General features: G+C 36.8%; 1 protein-coding gene across 2 annotated transcripts in view; it reads right to left on the bottom strand.

Annotated features, from left to right (window-relative positions):
* WASF1 (WASP family member 1) overlaps nucleotides 1-18,418 on the bottom strand; it is an 88,577-nt gene that overhangs the window by 10,682 nt on the left and 59,477 nt on the right. For both annotated transcript variants that reach the window (XM_069010991.1, XM_069010992.1), the window contains exons 2-3: nucleotides 18,168-18,328; nucleotides 7,162-7,296 (exon numbers count right to left, since the gene is read on the bottom strand). In XM_069010991.1, the coding sequence (XP_068867092.1) occupies nucleotides 7,162-7,296; nucleotides 18,168-18,300 (268 nt within the window). In that variant the 5' untranslated portion in view covers nucleotides 18,301-18,328. The remainder of the gene's footprint in view (nucleotides 1-7,161; nucleotides 7,297-18,167; nucleotides 18,329-18,418) is intronic.

Raw genomic sequence — 18,418 nt, 5'->3', positions numbered from 1 at the left:
ACTTTGGTTTAATATTAAAATGCTCACGGAGTATGTGACACCATATTATTGACACTGTTCTATAAACTCCTTATTAGCATTCCATCTCTTCAATGAGCAAACACAGCCAGTCTAAATCATAACTTCCCTTTTCTTGCTTAAAACTCCACTTTTTGTACACATGTGTAGGGGGATAACACACCAGAGGAAAATCAATCAATCAATCCCCAGCAATAAGCGTAATTATTTTCTCTCTAAACCTGAGATACACAGCAGAGATGGAAAACACACACTAGAATTTCAAGCAGCATTTCCTATGCTGATACCCAGTAAGAGGCACTCCCTGAAAAGCATACCATTATTCCAAACAACAACATTAGGACATTACTCAGGAAACAAAGGGATGTGGCACACAAAATACGGAGAACCATGCCATGGATATAACTCGCCTACACAGAGGGATCAGGTAAATCCCACGTCACACAGCCAGCGTAATCCTGGGCTGTGCATGTCTTGGCTTACAAAGCCACTTGTTCAGCTTGCCAGCTGGCCAAGAGACAAAAGCCCTGCGTGGTTTACAGCCTCAGCGGGGGGAACATGTGAAAACCTGGCTGGTCCCACAGCCACTTGGCTTTGGCTGATTGACAAACTGGCACAGCAAGGGGACAGGTCAGACAAATTGGATGTATGAATTCAGGTGTGAGAAGAGATGAGTGGCTGAAGGAGGAGTTGGAACAGCTGCAGGCATTTGACTTGATGCTGTTAAATTTATGCTTCCAGTTGCTTAATTCCTAACTAACACCAGAACTTTTTGTATAGCCCAAGATCCTAAATTTTATATAGATATATTTCTCTGAAAGTCCACCTACTACACCACTTGTGTTCACTGCAGTTAACAAAAAACGAGGTCTTAAATAATTTCCTTAAATGTTGAGATATTCACAAGTTAATTTGAAGATTTGTTCAACAACCTAAACAAATGCCTGTTTGTCTTTATTGTGTCTGTTGCTTGGATTGTATGAAAAGATGTATTATATTTGCCAATCTAACCCTCTGCACACAACAATATTTTCCACATAAGTAAAAATTGTCTGTCAGAAAGCTAACAGCCAACCTTTCATACATTCGGTTTTGAAAAAGAGGCGCCAGTCCATTTTTACTTGTAATCAATAACAAACTGGGGGGGGGGGGAAAGGGTATTTAAATTGCCCTGATGAGATACAATAACTGTGTTTCTTTTGGGGTGAAGTACAAATTAAATAAAAGCATATCTGTAATCTGTATACTAAACAATGTTTTATCTCTTGGCAAGTGTCTCATTAAACTGCAATCCCCAATTTGTAGTAAAAGTCAGGTATAGAGCACACCAGCGTACTGACAGAAAGTAGCTACTTTTAACTTTTCAAATACATTAAATACTACATTGTACTTCATTGGAAGAGAAAAAAAAGTTACTAGGTTTATTTTTATTCTTTCAAACTTATTCAAATACACAATTTATGATTAAGTTCTAGGCCAAAAAATACCATTCTCCTACAGAGAGTAAATAAATACACTACATATATTCCTTTCAAAAGCTCACTCTCTTAACACTTTCTGCAGAATTTCACCCTGACAACTTTCAAGACTGGAAACTCTTCAGTGTCACAACTGTGACTTCCTGCAGAACTAAATGACATGGAGAAATTTTATACAAATCAACGGCCTCGGTTGCCCACAATTCCCTTTCTCTGTTCAAAATCTCACCCAGCAATTTGAAAAGTGCAGAGAGGAAAGAACGACACTCACGAATAAATAACTTAGTCGTAAATTTCCCATTAAAGGTAATTAACTGGTAGGGAGTCGTGCTGTTGAAAATTCTCTTAAGGTAAAGATTTGTGTGATTCAGTTCCTAGAGACACTGCAATTTTAAAGTCTGATTTCTACCTTATTTATTTAATATTTTTAATGACTATCCACTTAAACAATTACCAGAATGCACACACATTAGGTTTCTCTGCAATCAGAATACTCTGACTGTGGGTTTGATAGTTGCTAAGGAGAGAGATTACTTCTGTAGATCAGAGATTACTCTTTTTTGGGCTTGTCCCCCACACAAGAAATAGAAATTTTCCGAAAGCTCAAGAACTCTTTGAAATGTATGTAGCTTAACTACTATGGGTAAACAAAAAGAAGATGTAAATGTTAGAGCAATCATTTTAAGAGGACTCAGAAGCTGCTTTAAATGAAGCGTGTAGAACCAGGAAGCCCCATTAAGATGTGAATTACCCAAGGGCATCAAGCACTGAATCTGCTGGTGAGTCTCAACAAAACCACCACACTGTTTAGAAAACGGTGTTTTGTCCAGATCCCTCTTTCTATACAGAAAATATGCAATATCATGGTCTTACCATGGAACTATTAAGCCTTGGACACACTAATTTAAAACTGATTTACTTACTAAATAACCCATAAATTTAATCAAGAGCCTAAGAAAATTGGAGAAGAAACCTGGAGAGCAGTTGGAGCCCAGCCTACCTGCTCAGAATCTTGAGAGGGAGACACACTCAAATCCAACTTTAAGTAGAAATGTGCAAGAAAAAGTAACCTACTATATAATTTAACAGTCTTCATTTGCCTTTGAAGGTAAAATTTCTAAAGAATGAAATGACAATAGAGTTATTCACCACTTAACATAGTACATGTGGAGACCATAACCCAATTTTCACGTGCTCCCTGTTCTTAATTTTGATTACATTTATACACTTTTATACTCAGGAAAATCCTCTTCAGAGGCTAGAGACAGAGAGTGGCCCCTTAAACCGGGATTTACTACCCCTTCCTTCTAAGTCTCACAAGGGGCTGAGTATCCAGACTTTAAAGTTGACCAAGTTTCCCATTTTCAGAAGCATACAGACCACAATTATCTGTCATGATTTTTACATTTCTCGCCATCAAATGCCACCTTTTTTTCCCCACAGCAAAACATCATATCTCTTTTTGGCGTTAGTTCAGCCAAACTTCTGAACTACTATTGTTTTAATGACAGAGCAATATTTATAGAATGTTTAGAAAAACAATAAGCCATGTATTCAAAGCCAGAAGTCCACTGAAACAAATCCACAACACTGTTTGATTCCTTTCCTGAAGTGTGCCAGGCTGCTCACCCACAGCACTTCTGCCATTAGGTTTATTTAAGTTGCTTGTTGTAACAGATATGCTATAGAAATCAAGAATTTGATACACTGCCTTTGAGATCCTCTCTGGTTTGAGATTTAAATAGAATTAGGCAGCACACATTGAAAGATCCACTAGAGTTAGGCAGCACACATTGAAAGATCCACTAAATTAATACCAAAATATTCTGATAAACTTTGAGTTTATGAATTTTCGTTCTGCCCTGATGTTATTTATTTCTGAATGATACAAAACTATTTTCCAATACCTCATGACACTGTACATCAGTGCTGTACCATGTATCAGCATTTCAAAAAAGAACCACGTAACTGCTAAAATGAATATTCTTTTCAAAACTGTCAGATTTCTGTAAGTATGACATTATTCACTTTTAGCAGTACTTCACACTTAAAAGGCACAGTTAAATTCACAAAAATGTGATCAGTTAAGAAAAATATTATTTTACTTATACAGTTTGCATATATATGGACAGTTAGTAATGTTACCTATAAAGTAAATACTGAAGGTAAAAATGGTTGCAGAGAAACTATACTCAGGATTTATTTTCTCACCTATGAGGACACCTTATATTGCAGGGCTAGTGATGCTGTCAACCTTAGTTCAGCTTTATAGCAAGAATGTGTTTTCTCAGTCCTAAAAGGACCCCAGGTATTATTACTCTTGGATACGTATGGGCTTGTTTCCCATACAATTGAAATAAAGTTGAGTTTACTGATGGAAAGCCGAGGATTTCTTTTTGTCTGCATACAAGTTGGGTATCTTCTGAGGGGAAAAACCCACATGCATATGAAAAGAATAAAGTGTTTTTTTTTAATCTATTAAAATATGAAATTAATAACACTGAGAAATCAAGAATTTGAAAATGTGTAATAATTCAAACCAAACCAAGTTCATAGCAACTCTTCTATGACAGAAGAATTGTGCACAAGGATTATGGCTCTTAAAGATACAATCTTAACCTTGGCTTTATTCTTTCTCAGAGATACTGTAATAATTCAAAATGAGAAAACACACAGACTGTTCAAACAAATTCAGAGCTTTTCATTACTCTGACTATCAGAAACATCTTGTCAAGTATCCGCATCTTGTTTACTGAAGCTGACTTGGGCTGTTTTTGTTCATGCCACTTAGCTTTAAATGAATCTTAATTTCTTTCTCTTGTGTAATAGCATGGGCCCATAGGAACCCATTAAATCTTCTATTACTGCCTCCTGGCAAAGAGCAGATGAGACTCATTTCACAAGTACATCCCATTTTACTCATGCTGTTAGCTGAGTAGAAGTACTGAAAGTTGCTTAATTCTTGAATAGAGGGTTAAAAAAGATGAATTCAAATATTCTCCCCTGCCCTCCCTTCATTCATTAACATCCTTGAGCATTTCTAGTCCACACTAGGACTAAAACTAAACTATTTGTGATCAATTTCTAAAGTCAAGCCCAAAACAGTATACTGAAGGAAAAAAGTTCCCGATCCCTAACTTTTAAGTAATATCGAATGTCTTCCCATCTCCTTTGTCCTCATGTGGTGACTCATTCCAGGCAGATGCTTGTGAATAAGGAGCACTGGGTACAGCTCAGGGACTGGGCAGTCTTAGGTTAATAAAAGCAGTCATTTAACAGCTCCTGACACTGAGGACTGCATGTGTTCCTCTGAAGTGCTAGCAGCCACTGCTTTTCTATGGTGTGAGACACAAACCCAGGGGATCAGGTTCGAGTCACATGGAGCCATGCTGGACTTCATTGGGTACACCTATTCCCAGCCCCGTTTCCTTTAACTGCAGTGTCTGTACCTTTCTTTAGCTATACAGTTTAGCAAACATTACAGCATGCACAGTTCTGTGAAAATGTGTTGGTATGGTGCATTGGGGACTACACACTATTTAAAAGTACTTCTAGCAATTCTCTAATATCAAAGAGTTATGGATTTCTGGTCCTGAAACCTAGAGCCAAACTTGTCAAAGGCCTTTTACACAGGATAATACAATTGTCCATCTTGCTATCCTGTAACATCCCTGGATGCTTTAACTCAATGGCTTAAAATGGTCTCTCCATTTTCTGGAAATGTGAATGATTAACATACTAGATATGATGTATCAACATACATATCCCTCTGATTTAAACCAAAACTAAGCTGTCAAGAGTAAATGAGGAAATGCCATTAACAGTGGAGTGTTACAGTTCTTACAAGATTACAACTGCTGACAATTTATTATGGTACATGAAAAGGACTTTTTGTCATTATCCAATCATAGCAAAAATGCCCTGGTTTGGGCAGGGAGAGATTTCATTTTTTCCTAGTATCTGGTATAGTGCTGTGTTTGGGATTTAGGATGAGAGTAATACTGATAACACACTGATGTTTTAGTTGTTGCTGAGCAGTGGTCAAGGACTCTTCAGCTTCTAACCCCACCCTATCAGCGAGCAGGATGGGGGGGGGGGAATGGCACAAGAACCTGGGAAGAGACACAGCCAGGACAGGTGACCCAAACTAGCCAAAGAGACTTTCCATACCATATGGTGTCATGCTCAGTATATAAACCCAAGGGAAAAGGTGTCTGGGGGATGGGCTGCTGCTCAGGAACTGGCTGGGCATCAGTCAGCAGGTGGTGAGTAATTGCATTGTGTGTCACTTGTTCTGTATATTCTAATATTATTGATGTTTTCCCTTCCTTTTCTGTCCTATTAAACTGCCTTTATCTCAACCCACGGATTTTACCTTCCGCCCCCCCCCCCCCCCCCCAATTATCTCCCTCCTCCCACTGTGGAGCAGGGGTAAGCAAGGGGATGTGTAGTGTTTAACTGCCTGCCAGGTTAAACTACAACAACTGGAAAAAGTGGTGTATGGGTGTGATTTATGCTCAGTTATCAAGAGACTTGGAAAATCCCATTAATGTAAGAATTCCCCTAGGCAAGTCATGATTTTGTGGAAAATCTGCTACTAGCTGTGAACAGCTGTCTTTCAAAACCTGTTCTAAAATTAATGTCACGCGAAATACAGAATCAAAACTTCCCTTAGCTTAAATTTGCTACTAGTGAAATTTTGACATCTAGAACCAAAGACAGCCTGAAGACCACGCTCCTGGTTTGACACTTCATTTTTTCTGTGTACCACAATTACAATCCCACAATGTAATATTACACAATTATTATATCCAGACATTCAGAACTGAAACAGCTTTCTATAGTTTAAAATTGGATACCACAAGAAATCTGAAGTTATTTTTCATGATGGGATGTTCCTCTACTTTCTAGGTCTTGAGCACATAGTTTAGAACACCCTAAAATGTTTGGGGTTACAAGATTTTTCACAGTTCCACCTGCAACCAACAGATACTGAGGAAGGCAAATGAGCTTCACAGCATTTACACATTAGGTGGTCAATGTTTCTGTACTCATCACAAAGCCTAGGCACCTTTTAAAATTCCGTACAGATTTTGTCTTATGGGCATGAGCTGATGACTTTTGAGAGTACTTGTTTTCTCAGTGCTAACCAATATTTATAATACTTAAAGCTATTTAGGAAGAATCCAAGAGGTTATACAGCATCAACAAATGAAGCTATACAACTATAATGTCATACAGAAAGTAAGATGGTACAAGTTAAATGCAAAAATCCTACTTGAACAAATGTTTACATTCCATGAGAATTAGTAGAAAGATTTAAAAAGGTGTACAGACTTATCTCCAAGCGTTCACATAACATTACATAGTATTATTAATATTCCTAATACATAACACTACAGAAGTGACAGATACTCCTGTAGCCATTTTTAAGTAAATTCATTAGTAACAGTATCATTCAGTAACCACGAAAATGCTGAGCTCAGAAAGCTGCTCAAGGCTATAAAAGAAACCTGTAGCAGAAATAGAAATGGACCTTTCTTATGATGCTTTGCTCTGTGTTGTTATAAATATGATTTAAACTATTAAAGTATTATTTCCATTTTACCTGTCAGTGCTGTCTGAGTGACAAAATAAGAAATCCTCCATGCAGGAGGTAACTTACATTCCTCTTCCTTTGGATCGAGTTGTGTAACACTGACAGATAAGCGATCTACACGTTCTTGTAAGGAGTTGACTCTAAATGAGAAACTGTGTGCTTCATTGAAAAGTTCACCAAATATATCTTCAGCATATTTACCTGAAACATGGAGAAAAAAATAAAATTCAAGCATACCACAAGACAGGCAAATTATTTCTTACTATTTTAATTAAGTAATTCTAAGATGCATGAGTATCACTCATAACAACCCGTACTTACTGAGCCCGTTAAGAATCCTTAAGAAAAGCAAGTCGAAGTTAAATACTTAATATGCAACTTAATTTATCAGAAATTAAATTATTTAATACATTACAGGACAGATATTCAGCTGCTATAAAATTATTTCACTATGCTGATACACATGGAACTAGACTGCACAGTTTCTTGCAAATGTCTAAAAGGACAACTTCCAGCATCTGAAGCTGCTCCTGTCTGAGCAATAACTTATCTTTAAATTTACCTCAACACTTTTCTCAAAGTGAAGCATAGCTTCCACTCCTGCTGTACAGAGGACTTTACAAAAAAGGAAGATCAGATATTCACATCAAGGTGAATTAGAACAAGCCTATTCAAAAATACACACTAAAATAATAAATTCTACTTCGAAGGATCAAAGTTCTAGCAACTGACCCGTTTACACTGAAGTAAAAAAACCCCGACCAACCAACAAAACTCCTTTGTTCTCATCAGTGTACATCATACGTTTTGCACAAAAGAGCAGGGCATTCAAATATTATGAGAAAAGGATCAGTAATGAGTTTTTCTTCTACAGAGTACTCCACATACTGCTTCTAATGCTCTCAAAACTCCATTTGAGTAGTCTGCCAATGTCACTGAAAAAACCCCACCAGACTACCCAGCAAAATGTGTAGCCACACTTCTGAAATACAATGTGATAGCTTTCAAAACCTTCAGTGATACTGTGCATATGTAATTCATGTACTGTTTGTGCTCTTATGTTGGTTTTGGAAGTATAAATCTCATAAATTTCTAACTACCTGCTTTGCACTCAAGTTGTGACAGGTATAAAAGGAAAGGATAGCTGTGGAAATTCTGCCTTTGGTGAGCAGTACATCTGGAAGTATACATAAAAACGAGGACATTTTTATATAAACACATCAAAAGAACAAAAATTAAATCCCTGCAGGTACTGTGGAAACTACTTAAAGATGCTGTGTAGTATGCACAAGGCCAGCACATACCATTTATTAAGACTTAGGTAACTGCAATAGAAAAGCAGCATGACTATAAACAACGGAATATAAGAGGATATCAGAAGAAATGTGCAGAATAAGAAAATAGAAGAGGAACAACTAGCAAACTAACAATAAATATTCCTTCAAAGACATGAAGAATAAGAAAGCCTGCCAGGGAGTCTGCAGAACTGACTGGCAATGAAAATATAAAGGAATACAGAGAAGACAAGACCCCTGTGGACAAGCTAATTTAACACTTTCTACTGGTGTTCAGTGAAGGGAACTGGAGAGACCCTGATGCCAGAACTCACTGTGGGAGGCTCAAAGAAACTGAAGGAACTATATAAAAATTACAAAACTAAATCAACAAAATGATCAGCAAATATTAGGAACAATTGTAAATCTCCTTACACACACTGAAACACACTACAGTAAGGTTCAAAAATTTTTTCATGGAACATCTTGAGAGCTACAGACCCATAAGCCTGACATCCATACAAATTGGTATAGGTCATTATGAAGAACTGAATTAGCAGACATCTGGATGACTCGTGACAGAAGAGGCAACACAGCTTTTGTAAAGTGAAATCTCTGAATGGTTTAGAAGTACATGGATAGAGAGCTATGATCTACTGAGATTTCCAAGAGAGCTTAGAAAGTCCTTAATCAAATGGTTTGGGGAAAACTTAACAGATGGGGCATACAAAAGAAATGGCGCATACAAAAGAAATGGCACAGTTAAATAATTCCTCAAAAGGTAGAAAACAGGACATAGGAGTAAATCACCAGTCTTCACAGTCGAGAAAGGTGAGTTTTACTACATTTCTATGCTGGGATCCATGCTATTTAAGATATGTGTAAATTACTTGAAAAAAATGAGATTGAAGTTTGCCAATGGTACAAAGTCATGAAAAAGAAACACACTGAGCATTAGGAAATACAGACAAACCTCAGCTAGCTGGAGAGGCTTCCAGGCTGAAAAGGGCTGGAAGCAGGGAGATTAGTAGGAATATCCTACATGCTGTCTTGCTCTCATTCTTGGAGCAACTGCTAATAGTCCCAGTGAGAAGCAGACCCATTCGAAGAACCTTTGTCTTGTAGCACAAGTCCACAGAAAAATAGGTGGAAAGTTAGTAAAAGTCTTCTCAGCTGGAAACTCACCTAACATAAGACCTAATATATGTCTTGAAACTCTGAAAAGTTTATGTTCTTTAACCCATACCTGAAGCAACAGAAATTACTTAAAAATGTGAACCACTAAGAACAAGACTGTTAAAGTTTAAATACACAGACACTAAAAATGTAATGTATTTCAGATAATATATTCACAAATATTAATTTTCATTAGATAACTCACATAATATTCAGAGACATACAAACTAAAATTAAAATAAAATACAAATTTTCATGTATAAAATAAAAAATTAATTTATGGGCATGGCTTTAAAATCCAGTAACTTCCCTTTTATAGGTGTATTTTAAGGCTAAATTTTTATCTGTGTCATTTCATCAGGCTGACAATTCATCTACCTCATTAATGAGCTCCAATTGCAAATAATCTGTCTTGGAAATCCTTTCATTATGTTGCATACAACCACAAACATACAGCAAGGAATAATTTGCCCATGCTCATGAACACTAATCCCTAAATGGGAAATACATTAAAAACAACCTGTTGTCTTTGAAGTGGTATGCCAACCATAATGTCTCCACCTACCTGTCTGTTGGTGGTCTCTTTATTTAGCCAGAGGTATATTTAACCAAATGCTTCCTCTGGCAAAGCAAAATGTTTGCTTTTTGTGAAAGGTACAACTACCATTCCAAAGAATACTATATGTGAATGTATAAATAAGTACATAACACATGTTATCCGGTATTCGTGTTGCCATCTCTGTGTGTATTCTATAGGAATGTATCTTCAATTTTGAATGGATTACAAAGGACACAATCACAGGTGATAATACTGAACAAAGTGTCACAAACTCAAATAAGTGAAAGAAAGTGTGAGAATAAAACAGATTAATAAACAAAGCTGATCTCATTCCACATAATTTATAGGTAATATGTCAGAAGAGTAAGAATGCAAAATTATCCAAATTATCCAAATATTCCAAAGTACCATTAACACTTCAGAAAATTTACAATATTGTGGGCCTGCTGAAAAACTCTACTCTTGTTTCACGCAGTACAATAAAGAGAATTACAGTTCACTATGACCATTAAAATATTAACACCTTAGGATCCTGCTCACAGTTGGATACATAATACCAGATCAGAAAGATCAGTGGTCTTGTTTGCCTACTAAATTAAATGACAATAGAGACTACTGCAATTAAATTAATTCAATGTCTGTGAAAAGCTTATTTTACTGTATTTGAAAAACCTGCTTGGCATTTATTTTTATTAACAGAGCACTTAAAAAAATTTAAATAAGAGGATACATTATTATTTAGTTTTAATTAAGGAATTTATTATTCAACTTCTTATTCTTTTCATAACTTTTCCTCGTGTATCAAAGGGCTCTGATCACAATTAAACCTTCAGTTAGAAAGGGATACAGGAATGCAGCTCTCTCTGGTGTTAGTCAGTATCCTTTTTTGTGACAGACAAATAAAATGTCTTGGAAACAATGTTCTGTCCTTCTTCCCCTCAATAACATACAGGTACTTTGATGGCATTTTGAACAATTATTTTTCTGACTTTTAAAACAGACCTACAAGCTGAAAACAAAACCGTAGCTAGGAGCTACTAAATGAAAATAGAGTAAAAATTATACTGCTTACTGCCTTCCTCATTTTTTTAAAATTAAAACCACCAAAACATTTATCATCCACTCAATTTCCATTCATTACCATGGCAATAAGTGTACAATGGTTTATAAAATGTCAAAAAATACTGATCAGTACTTTTTGTATATTTTACAGTGCTTTGCTTTCACTAAATGTTCCTTCTAATTTGTTTTATCTCCTTATCTCCCCCATAATTTCTTAAGCATTTATCCAGCCTCCCTGGCTTCTATCCACAAATGAGTAACTGCTAACAATCCAACAGACTAAAATAAAGACATACTAAGGTAAAAGAAATTGGGGGTTTTTGTCTTGTTCTGGGGAACTGGGTGTGTATCAGATGAAGTCAGCCACAACCACCACATCAGGTTCTGGGCAGTATTTCAAGCTAATTAAATAAGGTGTGACAAAGAGATGTCTTCAAAGACTTCATATTGCGTTGTACAAATTCTTACAACCACACTAGGGATCAGGGCATACATTAGCAGTCCTCTCAAAACTCCAGTCCTTAAATCCACCTGAACTCCAGCATTCTCAATGCTGTATCTGTTGGCAAACCCTAAGGAAAGGCCATTTAAATTAATCATTTTGCAACACTAGATCAGTTACCAACAGATTTAGTTACAGGCTCTCAGACAAGGAGTGGGACATGAGTCCTGAACCAGGACTTGTGGAAGAAGTCACTTCTTTACTACCCTTCTGCATTGTTAAAGAAAAAGAGTTCCAAACCGTTCAACTGCATCCCAACCTGAAGCAGCATCCTGCAGATCAGTTATGGCACTGGCAGTCTCTGTGAAACATGGTCTGAATTTGATGTAGCTACCTGGATAAACACATTGACCACACACAGTGCTCAGTGCCATAAACCAGCATCATTTTTTGAAATTCAAGAGGATGACTAGTAAAACTCAGGCCAATGCAAGATGCAGCAAGTAGGACAATCAAAATAAGACAATTGTTCAATCTTGCCAGAAGTATTAATCTTAATTAATTTAGCCTTAAGTAATCTGCCAGACTCCTGGGGCTCAGTGGTGTGTGTGTGTGTGCGTGCATGTTTTCACATTTACAAACCCAAAATCTAATCCAACACATTTATCATTGAACTAAATTATAAAAATACGTAATATATTAAATATGTGGTGACATTATTAAGTGCACAGTATAGTGAAGGGTTATGTCACTAAAATAAATATTAATAAGTACTATTTAATATTAAAATAGTAAATATGTTGATATACTGAACTACACAAACCCCAAAATAATATTAGTTTAAAAATATGAGTTTGGCAATTAAAAAAAAATTATAGAAATTGATAAAACATCTGAAAGAATAAGCTTAGAATTCAGTCTGTGACCCACCTATACACTATCATTCCTTGATTTCTATTATTTCATTCCTGTTCACATACTATACAGTATTTTTGTCCACTGCATTTTCTAAAAAAAAAAGGCACAGAACAAGTGCAGCTGTAAAACCTGTCATGTCCCACTGCACAATCCCTTCCCTATATACTTACACTATGCAAAACTACATTATCCACTACTGAATAGTTCCTTTCTACACAATATAGTGTATTTATTAGAAAATACTCTCTCAGGATAATTAGTTACTACATAAGCCACTAACAATATATAACCAAGGTTCCTTTATAAAGCAAAACAAGAAAGATATACTAAGTCTATTAGTACATTTTTCCTCCTCTATTATTTCTGACATATAATTTAACATATCCATTGCCTGTTGATTCAGCTTCAGATCTTCACTACATAAATTAATTTTTAGAAAAAAAAAAGAGGTATATCTGAGTTTGAAAGTCTGGGTTTATTCCTCATCAGGATCATTTCAAAGTCACAGCTCAGTGACTAGGAAACAGACTAAGCTAGGAGGCTGAACTTGGAGATAAGAACCTTGGTAGATCCTTGGGAACTTCAATGGTTATGGCTAAGCAAGCTCTGAAAAATTATGTACTAAATACATCGCACTGATGCTAATTAGGAACTTTCATTATGAAAGTGTGAGGGCAGTCCACAAGGACTGGACTTAAGGATTATAACAGGAGTATCAGAGTACTGAAGAGAGAACTTGATTCCTTTAGCCAGGAAAACCGAACCAGACATTTATCAGACAACCTGACCAGGGCATCGAAAGTATCAAATAAACTTTGTTAAAGACCTTATCTAGAGCAGGTCTGATGCTTCTTGTTGACATCCAAAAAGAAGTCAGCCTTCAAAAATCTTCAGCCATGGAAGTCTGAGATATCATTGTTACCTCCCACTGAGGACACTGTCAAGTAAACTAGCTGAGATTACCACTATGTATTCAGAAATTTGTGAAAGGGACTGCTGAGAGCTGAACTTCATGTTGAAAGTAGCAGTGCTAATGATCATTTCAAAGGGAAGTCTTGCTCTTCCTTTTACTTCTAACACAACCTCAATTCACTGCTTTATGTAGGCAAGGAATTAATGGCAGGTGGGACTTTTTTCTGCTAACACATAATTGCTTTCAATGAAACTTTACTGACCCCTTGCTCATCCTCTCATTACCATTCCAGATGGACACAAAGCAGCGTCGCATCGCCACTGCTGCAAAGACAACATCAAGAAATCAGACAGAAGATTTTGAGAGGATGGGGTTCTCTCAAGCTGAGTTAGCCTTTAGTTTTCAAGTCCATCAGTTTGCTTACTCCATATGCACAAGAACACTTTCTCTTGTGTTCCCTGGCAATTGTAGTAATAATAAATTAAGAGGAGTGACTAATGAAGAAAATTCACAACAAATACTGAATGTCCTCTTGAACACACTGAGAAGGAGGATGGGCAGTGCAGGATGTGCCACAGGGGTTCTCCTGTTTCTGGAATACTGACTGAAGCTCTAGCTGCAGATCTGCAGAGACTTACTTCCAACCATGCAGCATGCAGGAACCTTACCATGTGCTGAAGATGTTGTCCACACGGGGTGAAGAGAGAGGCTGATCTTTGAGCTCAAGAGGCCTGGTTCTAAAGATTAGTTGCAGTGCTGACACCTCATTGGTAAGTATTTCTGGAGAAACATTTCCCACTTACTGAATTACTTAAGCCATGACAAACTGAAGATTTTCCTGAGCTGAAAAAGTGTTTCTCACAAGATGAGAGAAAAGTGTCTCTCACAAGATGGACCCTCTCGGGGAGGGCAGGGGAAGCAAAAAATAAGAAAGAAAAGCTAAGCATGTCTGAGAAGAAAAAATAAGGGGGAGAAATAATTTGCTCCAAAGTCAGGCTTTCATTCCTGAAAACTAACACATAAGGGGCAAGGAAAAGAAAGAATTAGAAGAACATGGTAAAAATAGATATAGTACATAGAAAAGCTAGAAACAGGGAAAAGGCAACAAAAGGTTCAATGTTAAGTGAAAATTGTTTCCACTAACATAAAAGGGACTCCAGCTTAGCAGAATTAGGCAGCATTCTCTTTGGTTATGCAGAGGTAAAAGAAAAAATGCATCTTGTTATGATTGAATAAAAGGCCTAGTCTGAATGCCTGCAATACAAATATTTATTAAAGGCACATACTCAAAAGAAGAAATGTTCTCCTCCCTAGATGGAGGTGTCAGAGACTGGGGCTGAGAACAAACCCCATCAGTTAGGTTTGTTATGTCGTACTGAGATTCTGTGTCCATGGAACAGCTGAATAAAAGGAAAAACAAGATTGGTCAGTAGCTGTGAATAAAATGAGGAGGCTACATTCACACAAGACAGCTATTTATCCGCCTTCTAACAATGGCACAGCTGCACAATGCTATCAGTTGTGTTTCATGTATGCGGGAATGTTATGGCCTGACTTACACCAACGTATAGAGAACTGGAGCACTAATGTATGTGCAATATTGCTGAAAAAATTAGGTAAGCACTTCCTCAAAGCAGATACTGTTAGAAAGCAAGAAATACAGGGAAGAATGGCTAGGGAACTAAGACAGCTGTTGCTGTTGTCCAGAGAGTTTCTGTTCTGCCACAATGCTAAGAAAAGCTGTCAGGAAACAGATCCTTTTATGAAGTAAGAGAAGACTGGGAATAGACGGGGGGAAAAAATTACTTACTGGCAATTCCGTATGTTGTATCAAGACAGACTGACATGTTTTCATGCTCCAGGGATAAAGGCAAGGACTATCACTCAAAGCAGAAATAAGTATTTCATCCTTTCATCTCTACTCTTAAAGGTCACAAAATGTCTCAAACTGAACAATTAAAAGCAGCACATCAAGTAAGCTATGAAAGCATTGATAATTTGTATGGAGACACACAGTAGATACCACTGACATACTGATGTAAAGCTCTTTTGATTTTATACTGAAACACAGGAAAACAGAATTCCTGGCATTTCATAGATATTGTTCCTGCATGTATATCCTATTTAAAGGTTGTATCCAAGATCATAGAAACACAATCCTGTTCAGGTTGAAAAGACCTCCAGAAGTGATCCAGTCCAACACCGTGTGCAAAGCAGATCCAATTAGATACAGCTGCTTGACTAATCCTGGTGAGCTGTTAATATATCCAAGAAGGGAGATCTAATGACCTACATGACAAAACTCTATGTTTATTTTTCCTCACAAATGACTTTATCATTTAAAGTACTGGAGGCTCCAATTCCATAACAGCACTCTTTCTCCATATCATGTCAAAAGAAAGGTTAAAACTGGCTGGTCATGAGAATCACAACCATAATGGCAGAAGATTGATCCTCTATTTGAGGGCCAGTAAATGAAAAATCTTAGAGGCAGAGATAACTGATTGCTAATCATTTAGATTTGCATAACTTTACCAGCAAAAGCAGCTTTAGTTTAAAGGAAAGGAAACCCTACCAGAACTCTCAGTTTCCAGCGTCAGAGTAAAGCCTCATTTTGTCTACAACTAAACATTCTCAAACATATACGTTATTCACAGAAAACAAAAAGGGACGGAGTGCAGAGAAGCTGGTTGCCAGGGGACTGCTGTGAAACCATCCCTGCTGGCTGTGACTCAGGCAACTACTAAAATTTATCTGCATGCCAGCAGACCTCACTGTACACCCCTAACAGTGACACACCAAGTGAAGTCTGGTTATTCGAGTTTAAGCATGAGACACAAAATTCCTATTCCAGAACTCCCGAATATTTTTAAATTTGTACTGCTCCTAGCATAAGCAGGCAGAAAAGCTAAAAGAATTCTGGAACAAAATACTTTCACAAGTACTCAAACCTTTGTAACACGATCCCCATTTTTAAAGAACAGTCTTTAGCAGTACTGAGAAATAAGGACTATTTTGTAAAACATTCTATTTTAATTGTAGGAAAAAAAGTTTGTTGGGTTTTTTTTTGTTGAAAACATACACAGTATCAGATAAAAACTTGGTATAAACACATGTATGCATGTTTCAGGGAAGAACCACATTGCTTTTCCAAAAAGGAGTTACACACAGTTACGGTTACATTCCCTTGCAAGTGTTTCTCTATGCTATATCCTCGGCGAACCATGTAACAAATGTGGGAGCATTCAATGGATATTCTTAATTTCTTTTTTCTTCCTTAACTGACTTCTTTCTGTTCTAGTATTGCTTCATCCTGACCTCCTCCTAAGCAGCAGTACATACAATGTTAGATTTAAGCTCTGTATACCAAGAAAACATAGCAAAGGCAGCTGAATCTCAACAGGTCAATCTGAGACCATGATGTTGAGTTAGAAGGTACTGTTGGGTTTTTTAAGGTCAAATAATGCTTCCAAATGAAAACGCCAAATATAAATTAGGCATGCCACCTACAAAAGTAAATGCCTCCAGATGAAGCATATAATCAAGTAAGAATTTTTTAAACAAGCAAACTAAAATAAAGTAATACAATATTAATAAGAGTGACTTGGAAGGGGAGGCTTCATGAGCAGTACATGAGAAGTACATAAGCAGCTAGTCTGCGAAGGGCTTTTGGCAGAATGAAGCAAAACCACAGATGGTGATCATATACTGCATCCTAATACGATACGCTCTTGGATCACTGAAAGTATTCAAATAGTTACTTTCCTTTGTTGCTGCATCTATATCAATAATGTTCATATTTATGTGCTGTGAAGCATTCCTGTCTCAATTGCATAATTCAGTGTCCTCAATTAAGTTTTCCACCTAATGGCAGCCTAACAGCTTTGATAGGCTGCCACAACACACTCACCATACAGCATATCATCAAACCAATAATTAAATCAATCTAATCAACAAATTAGGCTACTTCACCTATGACTAAGAAAATTATGGAGCTGACTTCTCACGTTGTAGATGTATATACATGCACATTTAAATATGTAATGTGTTGGTAGTTTTACTAATGTCCTAGTGGTTAAAAAACACTCGTAGTATTGGAAATCCAAAATGTTATCATGCTGGTTCATCTGACAACTTATTGAGTTGCTGTAACTTAAAGAAAAAATAAGCCAGAAATCAGCCTTTTCAGCAGAACTCCTTCAGAGTTCCAGAGCTCGAGAAGTATTCACTCCTCTCAAGTGCACCAAGGGTACAATTGTTGACAGAGGGAGAAGTAGGAAGAAAAATCTTTATCTATTTTAAATACCACATAATAATTACATTTCTGGGTTTATTACTTCAAAAGGCAACTCCTCTTTTTTTCTGAATGACCAAGACTTTAAGTTGAGAGAATTAAGCAACCAGTGATATATTTCTCATTAAGCCATACTCCCTACTCAAGAATTGCTCTAAGGTTAGCAATTACTGACTTCATTAACTACCAGCTATCTTATCCTGTCACGTTCACTGGTAACAGAAATACATGGATTAAGTGTTTTAAGACGTGCTGCTAGAAAAATTCCTAGCTTTCTTTCACAGAAGTCCATGCTAGACACTATCCACAAAAGCAGCACATTCCAGACCCAATGACAATTTTCTTCTGAGAATTTGAAAAGGTGTTCATACTTCAAATACTGTAACTGTAAAATATATCAGTTCTAAATACAGCTATTAAGACCATGTACTTACTTAGGCTACTCAGTTGTCTGATTATATTCGCCAAGGAGATATTGGTGACACATTCCAATTCATTCTTGATACCTCGGGGAAGAGCCGTGTGGCACAAGTGCCTGGGGTCTATGTTCCTTTTTACCAGCGGCATTCTGAAATGTACCAGAGGACCAGCAAACCTGCAAAGAAAATAGACACAGTACTGTTATAAGTTTAATTGTAAATATCTTAAATTCAGGTATGTCTGAAGTTAAATTGACTAATCCTAA

This window comes from Aphelocoma coerulescens, chromosome 3 (genome assembly GCF_041296385.1).
Source record: "Aphelocoma coerulescens isolate FSJ_1873_10779 chromosome 3, UR_Acoe_1.0, whole genome shotgun sequence".
NCBI lineage: Eukaryota > Metazoa > Chordata > Aves > Passeriformes > Corvidae > Aphelocoma > Aphelocoma coerulescens.
Note: the sequence above shows the minus strand (reverse complement) of the source record. Positions and strands in the feature narration are given on the sequence as shown.